At 54.1% G+C, this 14,949-nt stretch overlaps 4 protein-coding genes across 4 annotated transcripts; all 4 read right to left on the bottom strand.

Annotated features, from left to right (window-relative positions):
- Nucleotides 1–589: 589 nt before the first annotated feature.
- Nucleotides 590–1,359, bottom strand: PG997_006221 (uncharacterized protein; the record flags this gene model as incomplete). The annotated part of the gene is made up of 4 exons (XM_066810536.1): nucleotides 590–654; nucleotides 770–883; nucleotides 1,006–1,126; nucleotides 1,276–1,359. 4 exons carry the CDS (start codon nucleotides 1,357–1,359, stop codon nucleotides 590–592), a joined length of 384 nt encoding a protein of 127 aa, XP_066669459.1.
- A 773-nt stretch (nucleotides 1,360–2,132) lies between these two features.
- PG997_006222 (WW-domain ligand protein) lies at nucleotides 2,133–3,188 on the bottom strand (the record flags this gene model as incomplete). Its single annotated transcript, XM_066810537.1, has 5 exons — nucleotides 2,133–2,282; nucleotides 2,320–2,667; nucleotides 2,733–3,055; nucleotides 3,076–3,086; nucleotides 3,178–3,188. The coding sequence occupies 5 exons, from the start codon at nucleotides 3,186–3,188 to the stop codon at nucleotides 2,133–2,135; spliced, it is 843 nt and encodes a 280-aa protein (XP_066669460.1).
- A 4,796-nt stretch (nucleotides 3,189–7,984) lies between these two features.
- On the bottom strand, nucleotides 7,985–10,662 carry PG997_006223 (uncharacterized protein; the record flags this gene model as incomplete). Its single annotated transcript, XM_066810538.1, has 3 exons — nucleotides 7,985–8,987; nucleotides 9,047–9,399; nucleotides 9,595–10,662. The coding sequence occupies 3 exons, from the start codon at nucleotides 10,660–10,662 to the stop codon at nucleotides 7,985–7,987; spliced, it is 2,424 nt and encodes an 807-aa protein (XP_066669461.1).
- Nucleotides 10,663–12,211: 1,549 nt separating this feature from the next.
- PG997_006224 (mannose-1-phosphate guanyltransferase) lies at nucleotides 12,212–13,644 on the bottom strand (the record flags this gene model as incomplete). Its single annotated transcript, XM_066810539.1, has 4 exons — nucleotides 12,212–13,111; nucleotides 13,192–13,338; nucleotides 13,463–13,506; nucleotides 13,638–13,644. The coding sequence occupies 4 exons, from the start codon at nucleotides 13,642–13,644 to the stop codon at nucleotides 12,212–12,214; spliced, it is 1,098 nt and encodes a 365-aa protein (XP_066669462.1).
- Nucleotides 13,645–14,949: the final 1,305 nt, after the last annotated feature.

A 14,949-nucleotide genomic window follows, 5' to 3' on the forward strand; every position in this document is an offset into this window, starting at 1 on the left:
TCCGAAGAACTAGGTGATCGAACCACCTGTACTCCGGAATCACGCCTTGCCATTACTACGACCGACCAACAGCCATTGTGCAGTCTTGGCCTGGAGGGCCGCTGCGCTCAACGCTGCGCAGCTCCAGAGCCGCGAAGGGGGTCGCAAGCCACCGGTTTCTCGGTCCTGTTAAAGCAGTGGATTGTGATACAACCGTGCGATCTGAAACCTTCATTCCCGGGTGTTATATAGACGTACATCGTATGTCATGTTATAATCGTTTCGCAGTACACCCAGCAGTGTCGCAGTAATCCATACGTTCAAGTCATCATACAAGCCGGAATGAGAAATCTAATTGTCTTTGTTGTATGCAGTGTATATGATACATGCTGCGGATCTATCAGACAGCATTGCTGGGTCTTCCTGAGCCGCATCTCTCCATGTGTTACAAGGGCCACCCACTAGGTCAACAACACACAGGTCGTGACTCAAGCAGCTGGCTGGGAAATCGCCTCATATCCCATGGTTGCCAGCATCATGACCACACATTATCCAGACGCTGGATATGCGCAGCGATTGGTGACAGGTGCCTCGGTATTGACCGAGTAGTTTATTTGAGGGTAGTCCACAGCTTGGGAGCAGCACATTGGGTAGCGCAGTGGGCGAGGTGGAAGACTATGGCCAGAGCGTATTTTGGTCAGTAGTGCGTTTCTGTACAAGCCCATATGACAGCAGGATCGAGGGTTTCTGGCCGCGCAGCCGGATAATAGTAATATCCAAAGATACTCACATTCCTCAACGCAGTCCTCCTTGGCACCACCATCCTCTTCTTGCTTGGTGACCCGCTCAACACACTCGTCGAAGTGGTGCTTGGCCGGGGCGCATTGCTTGGAGTTCTTGCATTCTATGAGGCGGTAAGCATATGGGCTCAGCGGTTTGCCGAATTGTACACCTCCAGGAGCCATGACGTGGCCGTGCCTCTCTCTTGTGTGCGGCTGTATCGGGATCGAGTGGGGTGTTACGAACCTTCCTCCAGTGTCTCCTTGGGGTCAACGATTTCTTCCTCATCGTCCTCCTCCTCTTCCTCTTCGGCGTCGTCTGATGACTCCTCCTCCTTGGATTCATCGGCCTTCTCGTTCTTGGACTCCTGTCAATGACGCAGATAATTAGCTCAAGTCCCTCTGGTTTGCGACTGGTTTGTGCCACGTCTGCAAGAACGGCCAGGCGCTTTCAGCGACCAATTCGAAACCCACGCCAGGCAGGTGCTTCGAGGGCGGGTGAAAATTGTAGTCGTACCTCTTGAGCAGGAGCTTCGGCCTCGGCGGTGCTCCAAGGCGTGGCCGCGTCGACCATGTCGGTGAAGGTCTCCCAGATACCCATGGTGGTCAGATTGGCTGCTGGTGGGTGCTGACCAATGGCAGGACTTTTGTAGGTTGAGCGAAAGGTTTGGTGATGATTGAACCGTACGAGGGAGGTTTACTGTTCCGACTTCACTTAGCTCTTGAGAAATTAAACCACCGTCTTCCAATTGGCTCGCTGTGATTGGTCCCGAGGCTCAGAGCTCCCGCTGACTAATATCACGTGACCGTGGTTACCCGATATCACCCTTGGCATCCATGCAATGCAGGTCACGACGAGAACTCGAGAGCTTGCATTCATCAACGCATGAGACTCGCCACTCGTGTTCGCTCTTCACTTGTTCAATTCATTACGTTGCTGGCCCGCAGCCAGCTGGAAGGAAGAATAGCTTGTGTTGAATAAGTAGAATGGCATTGGCTCAAACACGCTAGGTACATGCTTCCAACTGGACAACTGCGTCCCTTCTGTGTAGTCCGGACCAAGTCTGCCGTACGACTTTAAAATGGACAATCCCGCCCAGTAAACCCATACTATAGCATCAAGTATTGCCAGAAGCTTGTGTAATGGCTCATCTTATGTTCGCTTACTGGAAGGCTGTGTTTGGGGGCTCCCACTTCGTGCAACATGAATGCATGCAGCACGTATGCAGTAACCACGGCACGAAAACACTTGCTTCTGGGTATATGTGTCCACGATATGCCATACGCGGCAGGTTTGACGCAATCCTTCCTCTCTCTGATAGCAAAAACTTCATGCGAGCAGTAATGACAGTGCATAACGCCAGTGGCACCGTGTCACCTACGTTCATTCTCCTGCCGCTCGCGCTCATCGAACTGCATCTCGACAGCCTGCATTTGTGCGGCATCGTAGTCTGGTGGAGGTTCGTCCGGAAGTGGCTGATTCGCTTGCTGTTGCCTGGCTGCTTCTTGAGCCCTTTCTTCCACCTGCGCTTGTTGGTGATCTCGTGCCGGTTGCTCGAACCCGGCCTCGCGAGGCGAATATTCGGGGGAGGTCCTCTCCATGCACCAGATTCAGCATGTTGGTCTGCCCTGTCTCACGAGCGAGCTGGGCGTAGTGGTGCACGCGCTCTTTGATCTTCTCGTACTTGATGGCCCAATCACTATGCCCGCCATCGTTGAAAACCAGCTTCATATTGACCCTGGTGAAATCGGCCGGAATATGGCCTCCTGGTACAGGTTTCACCGTGGTCTCCCAGAACGAGGCCCCAAACCCGCCCCAAGTAGAGCCAGTACACCCATCCTGGGCATTAATGATGGTCGTTGCGAATGACTGGAACTGGTCTGTAGGCGTGGCTGGAAGGTAGATGAGCTGAAGGAATCGTTAGCGTCTGAGTTTTCTCTGTGTGGTTTATGCGCGTTCATCCATAAGCTCACTCTTTGAGTTGTGATGAAGGCGGTGCCCCGATCACACTTTATCGACAGAGGAGAGACTCCCGGAGAAGGCGGCGGCGCCGAGACTTCCAATGCCACTCGACCTTGGGTCCTGTGCTGTATAGTCTCGTTGGGCAGCGGCTCGAAACCGCCGGAGCGGGTGAGCATCACCCAACTGGCACTCAAGTCAGAATCGTCCTCGAGCGCGGTATTCTGAGCGAGTAGGATGCCCGCGTGCTGGTCATGGTAACCATAGTCCATAGTGACCCCCGGATTAAGATAGTGGTGCGAATAGTTGAAGGCACATAAAGCGGGGACCCATGTGGCTCGAGGAAGGGTGGCTTACCAGGCCAGGAGCTACATCGGTATGGAGGAGGCTAGGGGGTTTGTGAAGAAGGGCGTACAGTATAGGATGGCTGGAGGGGGGAAGGTAAAAAGTCAGACTTACTTTATCGACATTCTGGGATGAAGCAAGTGGTATTGAAAGGCTGACCAGGTGTGCTGCTGTGGTCGAAAGTGGTTCCTATCTTGTCTAGAGAGAGTACCTCTGGCTGCCTTGGCCTTCTCATAGGGCACCGAGCGGGCGAACTGGTCGAGAGCGGAACGGCCTGCAAGGCTCGCTCAAGTTTCAGCAGATCTAGTCGTAGGGGATGCAAGAGTGGGCCAGGCTTGGCCGGAAGCTGCTTAGCCCAGAGGTTGCTCAGCCGAATATGCCCGTCAAAAGCATCCAGTATGGCCAGTCTCCGGTGATGTGGAGGCGCTTCATCAGCTGGGGGGTCGTGATTTGAAGCGGCGAGACTGAGGGGTAGGCAGCCCGGGCAGGGTACCTTCGTAAGTAGGCACTTTTTTTGTCCTTTCGTTCTTTCTGTTACAGCCTAGAGGAGATGCCCTGCTAGTATGCACTGGGCGGCGGGCGCAAGGATAGGGGGTGGTTCGCTTCAACCCTGGGAGGCGAAAAAATAATATGTAATACTTTTTTGATGCGGGTTTGGGGGTGGTTGGAGGTCGAGACGTGTAGAGGACGGCGCAGACGGTGGCCAGTGGCCAGTGGCCAGTGGAGGAGGGGCCCGACGTTGAGTTACGGGTAGGAAGCCAGCAAATAGAGCCGTCGCCCTCTGTGACGGGTTGCCTGCTCGAGCCGGGTCTTGGAGGCTCCTGGCTCCTGGCAACTGGCTACTGGCTGGCTGCATGCAACCTGTAATTAGCGGACACCGAAGGATTCCATCTCTCCATCAATCAAATTTGATTTGCTTGTTTGGGTTTGTCTGGTGTACACATGCAACAACTCGCATGCATGCAGCGGTCCATGTATGCATGTACATGTATGTATGCATGTATGTAGGTCAGGTTGATGGATTGGCTGTTCGAATGTTTTGACTGATGATTGATTGATTCGATACATGTACCAGGCCCTGTCTGCTGAACAGACTTGGCTGGGCTGGACGGCTGGGGGTGCGGGGCGGGCTTTCTTCTGGAAACATGCAGCTTGATATTTCCAACATGTTCTCCCCCCCAAAGGCAAGGCCGGCAGATGCTACCTACCTCCCTACCTCCCTACCTCCCTACCTACATGTAGCACTACCGAACGCCGAACGTAGCAGCTTCCATCTGTCTTTCCAGACCCAAAGTCTGCATAAGATAAAGACGTTGGGTGCGTTCTTTACCTACCCAGGTACCCACTCACGTACATACCTACATGTACACACTTACTTGCCTACCTGCGGCCCGGTTCTATTATTATTACACATGGACGCCGGACCATATTAGGCCTCACTTATCGTCTCCTTATTCCACAAGACAACACAATACATACATACACACATACATATGTAAGTGCTCTACCGCTAGGCGAGTGGGTATTGGCCCAGCAGCCCTACATACTACTGACTCGCAAGCAATCCCATGGCGCATCCAATTCTAGCAACCCGGTGGTCTGTTTCTCCAATGATTAAAATGAATCAGTGCCCGGCGGGGGGACTGGCACCTCAGTCTCGGGATCCTCATCCGAGTCTGCCGCCATGTCAGAAATATGACGGTGTACCAAGCCCGGCATTGTTCTTCGTTGCCCAACTTCGAGACCCGTCCGATGCATCCTGTGCTCGGCACAAGGCCTCGAGAAAGCTATAGGAGGCGCACGATATTGCAGCTGACAGCATGTCAGAGGGGCAGTGGCGTCAGGCTTCACATCGTTTCCATAAACCACGAGTGCCAACCAGACCCCTGTGCTATTGATATATGGTCACAGCAGGTGGAGAACTGCCCTCGAGCTCCTTGGGCCACCTGTAATGGGATCAGCGAGACCTTCGATGCCGCCGAAGCCATCGTGCTCACGGCATACCAGGTTTCCCCGCCTTCGTGTGGCTTTGCCGGTACAAGCTGACGCGTCTATACCCTCAATGAGGCCCCCGAACACGCCGAGATTCGATTCCCCAGCCATGTATGTATAATGATGTTTCGATGGTCATATACATGCGTGGTCGGAGTCACCGGGCTAACTGCTCTCCAGCTAGAACAGAGGCTGTACCCTTGAGGGTGGCCCAAAGCGTCTCTTCCCCCAACTGACTCGAAAACTGCAGGCCGTGGTCACCGCTCCATGCAAGACTGGCAGCTCTTGTTTCGCCAGCGGTGTTGCGCAAAGTCCGTCACATTGGGCGGCCTATCAAAGGCTCCTGCTTCATCAGTTACGAGTCCGGTAGTTTTGATGTCTAGTAGGCATCAGGTGGCGCGCATTTGCGCAACCTGTTGGTACTTAAGGAATGAGCACTATCATATCACTGCACTTCCATTACACGACATGTCATCCAAGCGACACCATCAATCGGTCATTGGAAAACGGATGACATGGCACCAGGGGTAGCATCATAAGCCCTGTTCCAAGAGCGACCCGTCCGTGCTCTCATTACCGCAAAGCTAATGTCACGCGAGTAGCAAGGTGGATGTCTGTCTGTAGGAGCAGTCCAAGGTGACAGCTGCATGGGTTTTAACCCTATCACGGACGGCTCCGTTCAACTGGGTGGCCGCTTGCAACCCAATCGCTCGTACCGCCAGGACTTCAAGGCATTCTCCATCGCTCACTGCTATTGGCTACCCAATATGCTTCACCGGTTGACTGGCTGGTCCATCCTGGAAGAAATTGGCCAATACTCGCCCCCCCTGAATTGCTCCGCCCAAGCCCACAGCAAGTAATGGCTTCCCGAGCAACGTAGATATCTACATACAGGAGTCCGCCAGCGGCGGGTATCCTTTGGCAAGACCACCCTCGGTGCTTCTTCGTATGGAACTCGTCAGTTGCCAGTCCGGCATACAAACGAACGACTACTCTCGTGATGATATATGTAGGCGATGCCCGGCAGCAATCCCATAACATTCGGATTACTACCAGCAGCGATACCACAAGATGGGCCAATGCTCATGCTTATTGGTCAGAATAACGTCTGCTGGTAAGTCAAGAGACTTCCGGAACGTTCTCCTATCTTTCAAACTCATGGGCTTCCAGGTTTCAAGTTTGGTCAAATGACCACAACCTCGGTAATCGCGACCCAATCTTTGGTGATCAGATAACGCCAGCTATGTTCTTCTTTGGACGACTGTGTGCAACACGAACCTTGGAGGGCCCCCGTCCCTTTCCACCGATTCGTCTGTATTCGGCTATCTGAGGATCTACAGAGCCGGCGGAAAAAGCAAGGTTCGCCGCCAATGCTTTCACCGGGCACGTTTTTTGTGTTCCGATGGTGAACCCTACCCCCGACTGTGTCACCCGGCACCGGGGTGGTATTCTCGCCCAGGCACCCGCCAATGATCGGGTTGCATTCGACAAGAGCGGTGTGTGACCTGTCAGGGGTTCGCACGCCTGTTTTCCCCCGGTCAGGCCCCGCCCCCCCGACAGTGACCGCCGCCGGGCCCGCGCTCTAGCCCCAGCAATCGGCTCTCGGCCAGGTCAGTGGGGGGAAGTAACAGTAGGATTTATACCAAGCTTCTTTTTTGCTTTTTCTCCCTTGCCTTGAAGGGCGCGCGCTCTGCTTTGGTCTTTTTTCTGGAGGATTTAGGTACCCTACACAAAATGACACCCCCCTGACTGGTCAGACTTGGGAGTAGGAAATGCAGGGGCACTTTCTTCACCGGTCTTGTCACCAATTCAAACTCCTAACCTACCTGTTTACACTTGGGCGATACAAGCAACTGCTACTTTGCCCTTGTGACGGAAGGTCGGGAATCCAGTAAACCCGCATTATTGGCTCTTGCGGCTTTGTCCGCCCCCGGGCCGGAGCGCTTGCCACTAGGGCTAGTACCCCGTTTGCTTGGGTTCTCCTTCTCGGCTGGGGCGCATGCGGGCCCCGACTGAGTAAGAATGAGGTCGGGCGTAGAACCCGTGGCGGCAATGGGACAAGGCGAGGTACCTCGTAACGCATGCTCGTGCTCCCCTTTGACCTCGATGAGAAGCCTGAGATACGTAATAGAACACCTACCTACCTTTGCTGAGTGAAAGATATACATCGTTAGGCGAGACGAGGAATGCGGGTCATCACACTGTTTCCAAGAGATAGTTTTTCCCCCTTAATCGTACGTACGTGTCTGTCTGTATGTATATACCGTTGGATTCATCAAGTCATTCAATCATAAAGAAACAGCCGACACTGTCTAAGTTGCTGGTGCTTCTTCAGTAGACACATTTCCCCTTCCTCCTCCATCGTCCTATTTTGATTCGATTTCGTGGTTTTGTTTTGGCATGCTCTTTGCCGCGCACCTCACCACCCGGTGCTCGTACTGGCTTCCCGGCTTTAATGAACACGGAGATACAGGTGGCCTGATAGGTCTCTCAACAGCCCTCGAATATTAGGAAATAAGGGCAGGAGGAGGGGGAAAGAGGAGGGAAAGAGGCCGAGTGAGAAATTGCTAAAATGAAAACGCCACCCTGTGAATGAGGAAAAAAACCGTCAACCCTCGTTTACCCATAACCATGAGGAAAAATAGAACAACACCAACAAAAGAGACAGGAATTCTTCCAAAAGGGAGTACAATCTCATCCATATACAAAACTCCGACAGAAAATGATGGCTGCTAATGCCCCCAATGACAAAAAGACTGACTCCATCCATATGCTTCATTTTTCCTCCTTCGCCTTGCATGTCAAGCGGAAGAAGATCCTCGGGGTTGCGGGAGGGATTGTACAGTCACACTCTTGGCGCTGGGTGCTGCTTCGCAGGGCCGCCCAAAGCAGGTTCGGCCTTGTTCCAACGTCGCAACAAGCTCTCGCGCTACGAGAGCCAATTCACAGTACTGCTACTGTTGGCTCCCGCGGGCTTGTTGAAACCACCGCCGGGGGTACCGAGAGGCGAGACGTGCGCGTCAAAGGCGAAATCCAGCTTCGGCATCTCAATCTTAGGCGGCGGCTGGGCCTTGATGCCCTTGTTTTGGTTGTCTTTTCCGGAAGCCGGTCTCTTGGCAGGACTCTTAGACTCCGCAGGGGGTCCGGCCCTGACATCCTTAACATCCCAGCCGTCATCAGATGCAGCTGCTACCCAAGTTCGAAGAGCATCATGGACACCGGGATAGAACTTCTCCTTACAGAGGCGCATGGAACCGCCCATGCATCGTTCCCAGCCCGAGATGCGGAACTGGTTGCGGAGCTCATTGCGTTCCTTCGTCGTAGGAGTGCAGGCCACGATGGCGTTCAGAAGATCAAGGTGGGAAGCCAAGTAGTTGGTTGCATCCCATTCGACTCCGCCGACGTAGGGAGCCGCGGGGACGGGCGGCCTTTCCTGCGGAAAATGTGTTTGCATGTAAAGCATGCTGTCCCCTGCGATTTTCGCTGCAGCGGCCGCGTCGCGCTCCTTATCCCTAGGCAGGTAAACGACATTAAGGTGGTGGAGGAAAATCCAGAAAACTTCCTTCGTGACACCAATAGCTTCCTTGCACCACACGCGATATGGCCGCTCACGGCGCATCTCCAGGACAAAATCAACAGGCGCCTCATCATCCTTGGGCTTGGGATCACGTAGGTGTCCCAGTACCGTTCGGGCGCGAACTATACGGTCTTGCGCAGGCGCCGACTGGATATAAGTGAAAAGGACCGAGGTAATGATGCCACGCGTGGTGAACTCGCTGGGTCCCTTCTTCTCGGGATCAAAAATGAGGTGCAGCAGAGCAGGAAACAGCGTCGATTGTTTCGAGTGTAGATACTGCAGTGCCAGAGCTGTCGTGCAAAGTGCTTTCAAGCAAAGAAGGTTCTCGTGGAGCAGCGCATCCTCGTGCTCCTCTCTGCCAAACGTATTAGTAACGAGGGACGGCCAATGGCATAGACGTCAATTTCAACTTACCTCCATTCGACTTCCATGGTGCGATGCAACAGACTGACTATCTCCTCCATGCCGCCTTGGCGTATGAACTCGTCGGTCCACGACACCGTCTCATTCCGCAATAATAGCCGCAGCTTGTGCAGCTTACCGACTTCGACCAGCTGCGGCTTCTGCACCTTGCGCAGGTAGCTTACAAAGTCCACGGGGCCTTGCTGAGATTGCTGGGACTTGATCTTGGACAGGATGCCACCACCAAATCCCGAACCGGCAGAGTTCGGCCTCTCGTAGGTAACGCTTTCCGACGATTTGGTTCGGAAATGACGCCCTAGGGTACCGTCGCTTTTTTTCTTGGCAGGCGAGTTAGGCTCGGATTTCTTTCCGCTGTTTCTCGTGAAGGTAAAGCTTCTGGGGCGATTTTTTTGGCCTTGGCCTCCTCTTCCTGCTGGCCCTCGTTGATGCTCGAGTCGCTGTCGTTCGTGCCGGGGCGGGCGGCGGCTGCTTTGGTCTCGGCCCAGTCTTGTCGGATAAATTCCATCTTGATAGTGCTAGTTAAGTTCCGCATCTTGTACCTCTGGTTTTCGGGGGATGTTTCGCCGATCCAGCATAGCTTCCAGATGTTTATCAATATCCTTGGGGTCCAGGGAGAACTCCGATCCGTCCGGAGGAGGAGAGCTCGACGACGGTTTGGCCTTGCCGAATCCACTGGTGAACATCTTAAGTCCCCGCTGTGTCTTAGACGGCGAGGTCTTTCCGCTGCCGTAACCCTGTCGGTTGCTTTCTGAGGAATCCGAAGACTTCTTGCTCTCGAACTGTTTTGCAGTGTACTGTACGTGGTATGATTGCGGTCGCGGCTTTTTCATGTTGGTGACATCGCTAGAAGAACTATTCTGCGAGTTTGTCTGTCCAGGACCAAACACACCGCCATTACCCGTTTGCTCCAATGCCCCGCTAGAAAATTGGGCGTAAATGGGTGGCCGTCCCTCTTGCGACGGTGTTGTCACTGAGTTCGGAGGCGATCGGTTCTCCTTATCGTTACGGCTACGCACCACATCCTCTTCACTCTGGAGGTTGTGCAGGTTCTTCAAACTCTTGGGCCTGCTCAGGAGCGAAGTCAGGTTGGTAGCCGACTTGGTCTTCTTCGGTTTGGTAGGCGACTCGTTTTCCTTCTTGTTGAAGGCATACTGGCCCATGCTTTCCGAGCTGGAAGCGGAGTCTTTTCTTGTTGATCTTGCAGCAATGGAGCTGCCTTGGGCCTTGACAGGCGAACCACGGCCTGATGCAAAGTAAGATTGCTCGAGGAGCTTGCTAGGCGACCGAGGGCCGGGTGCACAGTCAACCCGGTTGTTCTGGATCTCGCCCAAGGCGGGCGGGCGGCGTGAGAAGTTGGGCAACTGCATATCGCTCGCAGGTTGAGGCTGGGGAATGACGTATGGCAGGGAAGAAGTCGATTGGGCGGTGGGAACAACAACAGGGGCGTCGTTCGCGTGGTTGCGGCGGCTCATAAAGGCCCGCAGCACGCTGGATTTGGATCGTTGGTGACCACCGTGCTTGGGCGGCGGAGGAGGTTGGTTTTCATGTTGATACTGGTCCTGGCAATGCTGTCTGTCGGGGTGCTGGGGATTCCCTAGGAACGCCATGGTGTCTCGCTGCTCCGGTAACGGTGGCTTGTCGAGCCAAGTTGCCTGATTCAGTAGCTAAATGGCTTCCTCATGAGATGGATGCCAACAATGCTGCATAGGAATGAGACCGAGTCGGGTTCGAGGCGGGCTGGAGCGGTGATAGCTCGGCGTCCAGTCGCGAGGACAAAACGAGAAGAAGAAGTAAGAGAAAAAAAAGGCCGAATTGAATTACAAGAGAGCGATGCAGGCGATAGGCAGAATGGGAGAAGGGATGCCGTAATGCTGGCTACTTTACTTACACCAGAGCCATGTATTGGAACCAAAGGGTCGTCGGTTTGTTTGGTGATGTGCTGGTCTACGGCTGGCAATGGAAACCGGGTGTTGGGCGTTCAAGAAGGCATGTAGGGTCGGGCCAGGGACTGGACTGGACGTGACTGTATTAAACCAGGGAATCTTGCAATTCAATGGCGGGCGCGCGTGGAGGCAGCTTCAATCAATGGCCGGGCCAAGAAGGTTCACGCTTCCTCTCTGGCCGCTAAAAAAGTTCCGGGGGATGGTGAGTGGGATGGTCGCTGGTAAACAGCGCTGGCGCCGTCGCTGCAGCAACGCGCCTTGCTTGGTCCCACCCTCCGCGCCCACCACCCATGGATGATTCGACGGTAAAACGATTGACGTATGTACATGTCCACCGATCTATTAGACACCTACGTAGGACCAAATATTGCCGGCTTACTCGCTAGCAGCACCCATTATCGATTGCTCCATGCCACCTCCCCGGGATCGATCCATTATTACGAAGTGCACCTCGATAAGGGCGAAGACACGGCACACGATATCAACGGTGAGCGGGGGACAACGGCACGGCACACATGGGGGGGCCAATCGTCAAAGAGTCAAATTCACTATAGGACTTATAGGACTGCCTGCCGCCGCAATCACGACAAGCAGCATCTTCTCGTAAGCTTGTGACTCCTCTATTGCGCTGCCTGTCTCTATATAGGGACATCTTTGCAACCAACCAGACAAACTCGAGCCAAGTCAGTGGCCCAGCTACCTTGCCAGTTTGTCCTCGTTTGATCGTCATTACCCCTTCCAGAGGCATCCCAGGGCTTCAAGAACCCCGGCGTTCCCCCTCTTGGGTCGAAGATTTTCCAGTTCATCATGCCATGCCATAACCATGCCAAGCTATGCAACCAACTGAACCGTTCGCCATATGCCACAAGCACATATGCATCATTTTGGGGCGTCATTATAAAGTTCCTCTCTATCGTGTGGAGACCGTTCTGCGCAGCTTCTTCCGAGAAACGCTTCTAGATCTCTGCCTCATGGCGCAGGACATGTCGTGCATCGTCGCGTCTCGCCCGCCATAAACCGAGGCCATCAGAACGCCTTGCTGCACCAATCATAGTCGAAAAGGAAAGGGGGAAATTGGAGAAGAGAGGTTTTCGTCCTGTCGAAAAAGGCCGTACAAAGGGTATTACGAGTTCGTAAAGTGAAACCATTATGGCAGAATGTACAATCGAAGAGTCGGAGAAGTAGAGGTCGAAAGTCGCAAGGAGCGCGCCATTTACATGATGATGGCAGGGACATCAACGTTGGCCTTGATGCTCTTGTGGGGCAGGACGCTGCCGCCGTTCACGTAAATCTCGTCGCCGATGGTAACATCATCACCAAGAACAGTAACGTTCTCCAGGCGGGCCCACTTTCCGACTGTGCTGTTCCAGCCAACAATGGTGCTCTTCACCCAAGCGTGGTCCTTCACCTTGGAGCTGGGCAGAAGGGTGCAACGCTGCAGGCGGACACCATCGCCAATGACACAGTCCTTGCCGATGACCACGTTGGGACCAATGCGGCAGTTCTTGCCGATCTTGGCACTGGGGTCGACCATGACGTTGCCGCCATAGACGTAGGACTCCGAGGGCGAGACGAGCAGCTTGGGCTGCTTCTTGGCCAGGGACGAGAGGTACAGGCAGGTGCCAGTCAGGAAGTCCTTGGGCTGACCAACATCCATCCAGAAGCCCTCGAGATCGAAGGAGTGCAACTGGCCTTCACGGACAATGGCCGGGAAGGTTTCTTGCTCGATCGAAGTGGGACGGTTCTTCTCAATGCGGCTCAGGACCGATGTGTTCAGGATGTAGATACCGGCGTTGATTCGGTTGCCGACGAACTCGACGGGCTTCTCGACGAAACGGTCGATGCGCGACGGGTGGCTGGGCTTGTGGACGATGACTCCATATTTCGAGGGCTCCTCGACCTTGGTGACGCAAATGGTGCCCTCGTCTCCGTGGGCGTTGTGGAAGTCGACAAGCTTCTGGAAGGGGAACTCGCATGTGACATCCGAGTTGAGCACGAAGAAAGGCTCATCGTCCTTACCGAGGATATCTTCGGCCAACTTCAGAGGACCAGCAGTGCCCAGAGGTTCGGACTCGAGGGAGAAGTGGATGTTGATTCCGCAAGTCTCGGCGACCTATAGAAAGGGGGCCGGTTTAGTTGGCATTGTTCTCTTTACGAAAAAGAGCCCTAGGCAGTGTAACAGGAAATACTAACCTCCTTCAGGCGGTTCTCCATGATCTCGGGTCGGTAGTTGACAGCCAGCACAACATCCTTGACACCAACAGCGGCCAGGGCCTCAATCTGGTGCATAATCATGGGCTTGTTGGCGAACTCGACCAAGGGCTTGGGCAGAGTCAGGGTCTGAGAGGGGGAGCATTGTTAGCAAGGTTTAGAAAGGGCCACGGCAGCACAACGCCATGTAATGGGCGCGCATGCGCGACGCTGGCATCGGCATGCCTGCTGGGGTGCGAGAATCCGAACGTACAAGAGGGCGAAGGCGTGTGCCAAAGCCACCGACGAGAATGAGGGCTATGGGCGAGAAAGCATGGTCAGTATAACAATCGGTATAGTGCCGTGTGCAAGGCTGGTTGTGGAGTGCGCCGACAAGGCAGGGGGGCCAAGCGGGCAGGGCATGCGGACAGCTGGCTGGCTACACTTACCCTTCATGGTGAGTTGGAAGTCCAAGTTGATTAAACGAGTGGGTGAAGCGAGTGTACGAAAGAAGAAGAGTCCTAAGAAGCAGCGAGGATCAAAGAACAGGGCAAGAAAGGGTAAAGGTGAGCTGGATGTCGCGACAAGAGTAGAGAAGACGTGTTGGAGGGGGCGGAGGTGGTTGCTGGACTGGAATCTTTTTAATGAAAGATGGTCGGGACTTTGAGGAGAGAATCACACGGTGGCTTTCCCAACTCCTGGATTGGCCTGGGGTGGGGCAAAAGGCTTAGGCTGCTTGGACTTGGACGTCGGGGGTGGTCGCTGGTGGTGCTACCAATGGCGCGTTCAGGTTCAGCGTGCAGGGGGCCGCTCGGGTCGTTCAAATTAAACATGAAGAAAGGGAAAATGGGAGCTGAGACTCCAATACTGCTGTTAGACAGGCCCCAAGCTGAATACCCGTGACGAGATTGCCACTAGTACCTACTTAAGTACTTATATTCACCTCACCTCGCTCCCGCGAGGGCAGGATCGACACCTAGTCCAAGCCGGCTGCTTCCTGCCTTACTTTCTGTCTACATACATAACATAACCTTCGCACGACCTACTGTCCGTGTCGACATGCTGCGAGAGTCGCATGTGTAGAACATTGGTGAGAGCGATGGTCTGATATCGCCTTCTCGCTGAAATTGTCAAGGCATGAGCCCTGCAGCCCCGGTCAGTCCTTGGGTTCCAATCTATTAAAATCCAACTCTACTTCCCGTGATGCACGCACAATGCCCCACCCGAAGGGTCGAGTTCCAACAGCATTGCCAGCAGAGCTGCGCCCCTGAGTCTCAGAAAGAAGGAGACATTGGAGAGAGAGAGAGAGAGAGAAAAAGGCCATGCTTTTCATGTGTCTCCGACGTCTTGCTATTGGGCAATGGCTCCTTGTTCCCCCAAAGTTCGGGGTCGACGAAGTGGCAGAGCCAGGCTCAGCTGACTGAGCAGGCATAAGGTACCAGGGAGGGAGGGAGCGGAATGCTTGAAAGGGGACGAACCCAGGAACCAAGGGGGAAAAAAGGGGTAGCATCGTAGCGCATCTGCTGAGAGAACCAATCAGCTCCACCCCATGAACACGAGCCTCGATTATTAGCCACCTCTTCGCAGAAGATGAAATCTGTCTCTTCCAAATTCATCAGTGCTTTTTGCCGTGTCCACCAAAAGGTTGTCATCAGTCCCGGCCGTGTAAGGCACGCACCGTTCATTCCACCTGATCAGATGACAGGATCGCCTCGTAAGGCGTATGTAAGTCCTCTTGCAGGGCCAATTCTAGGTTCGACT

Source organism: Apiospora hydei, assembly GCF_038363865.1.
Source record: "Apiospora hydei strain CBS 114990 chromosome Unknown utg000005l_segment0_segment0, whole genome shotgun sequence".
Classification (NCBI taxonomy): Eukaryota; Fungi; Ascomycota; class Sordariomycetes; order Amphisphaeriales; family Apiosporaceae; genus Apiospora; species Apiospora hydei.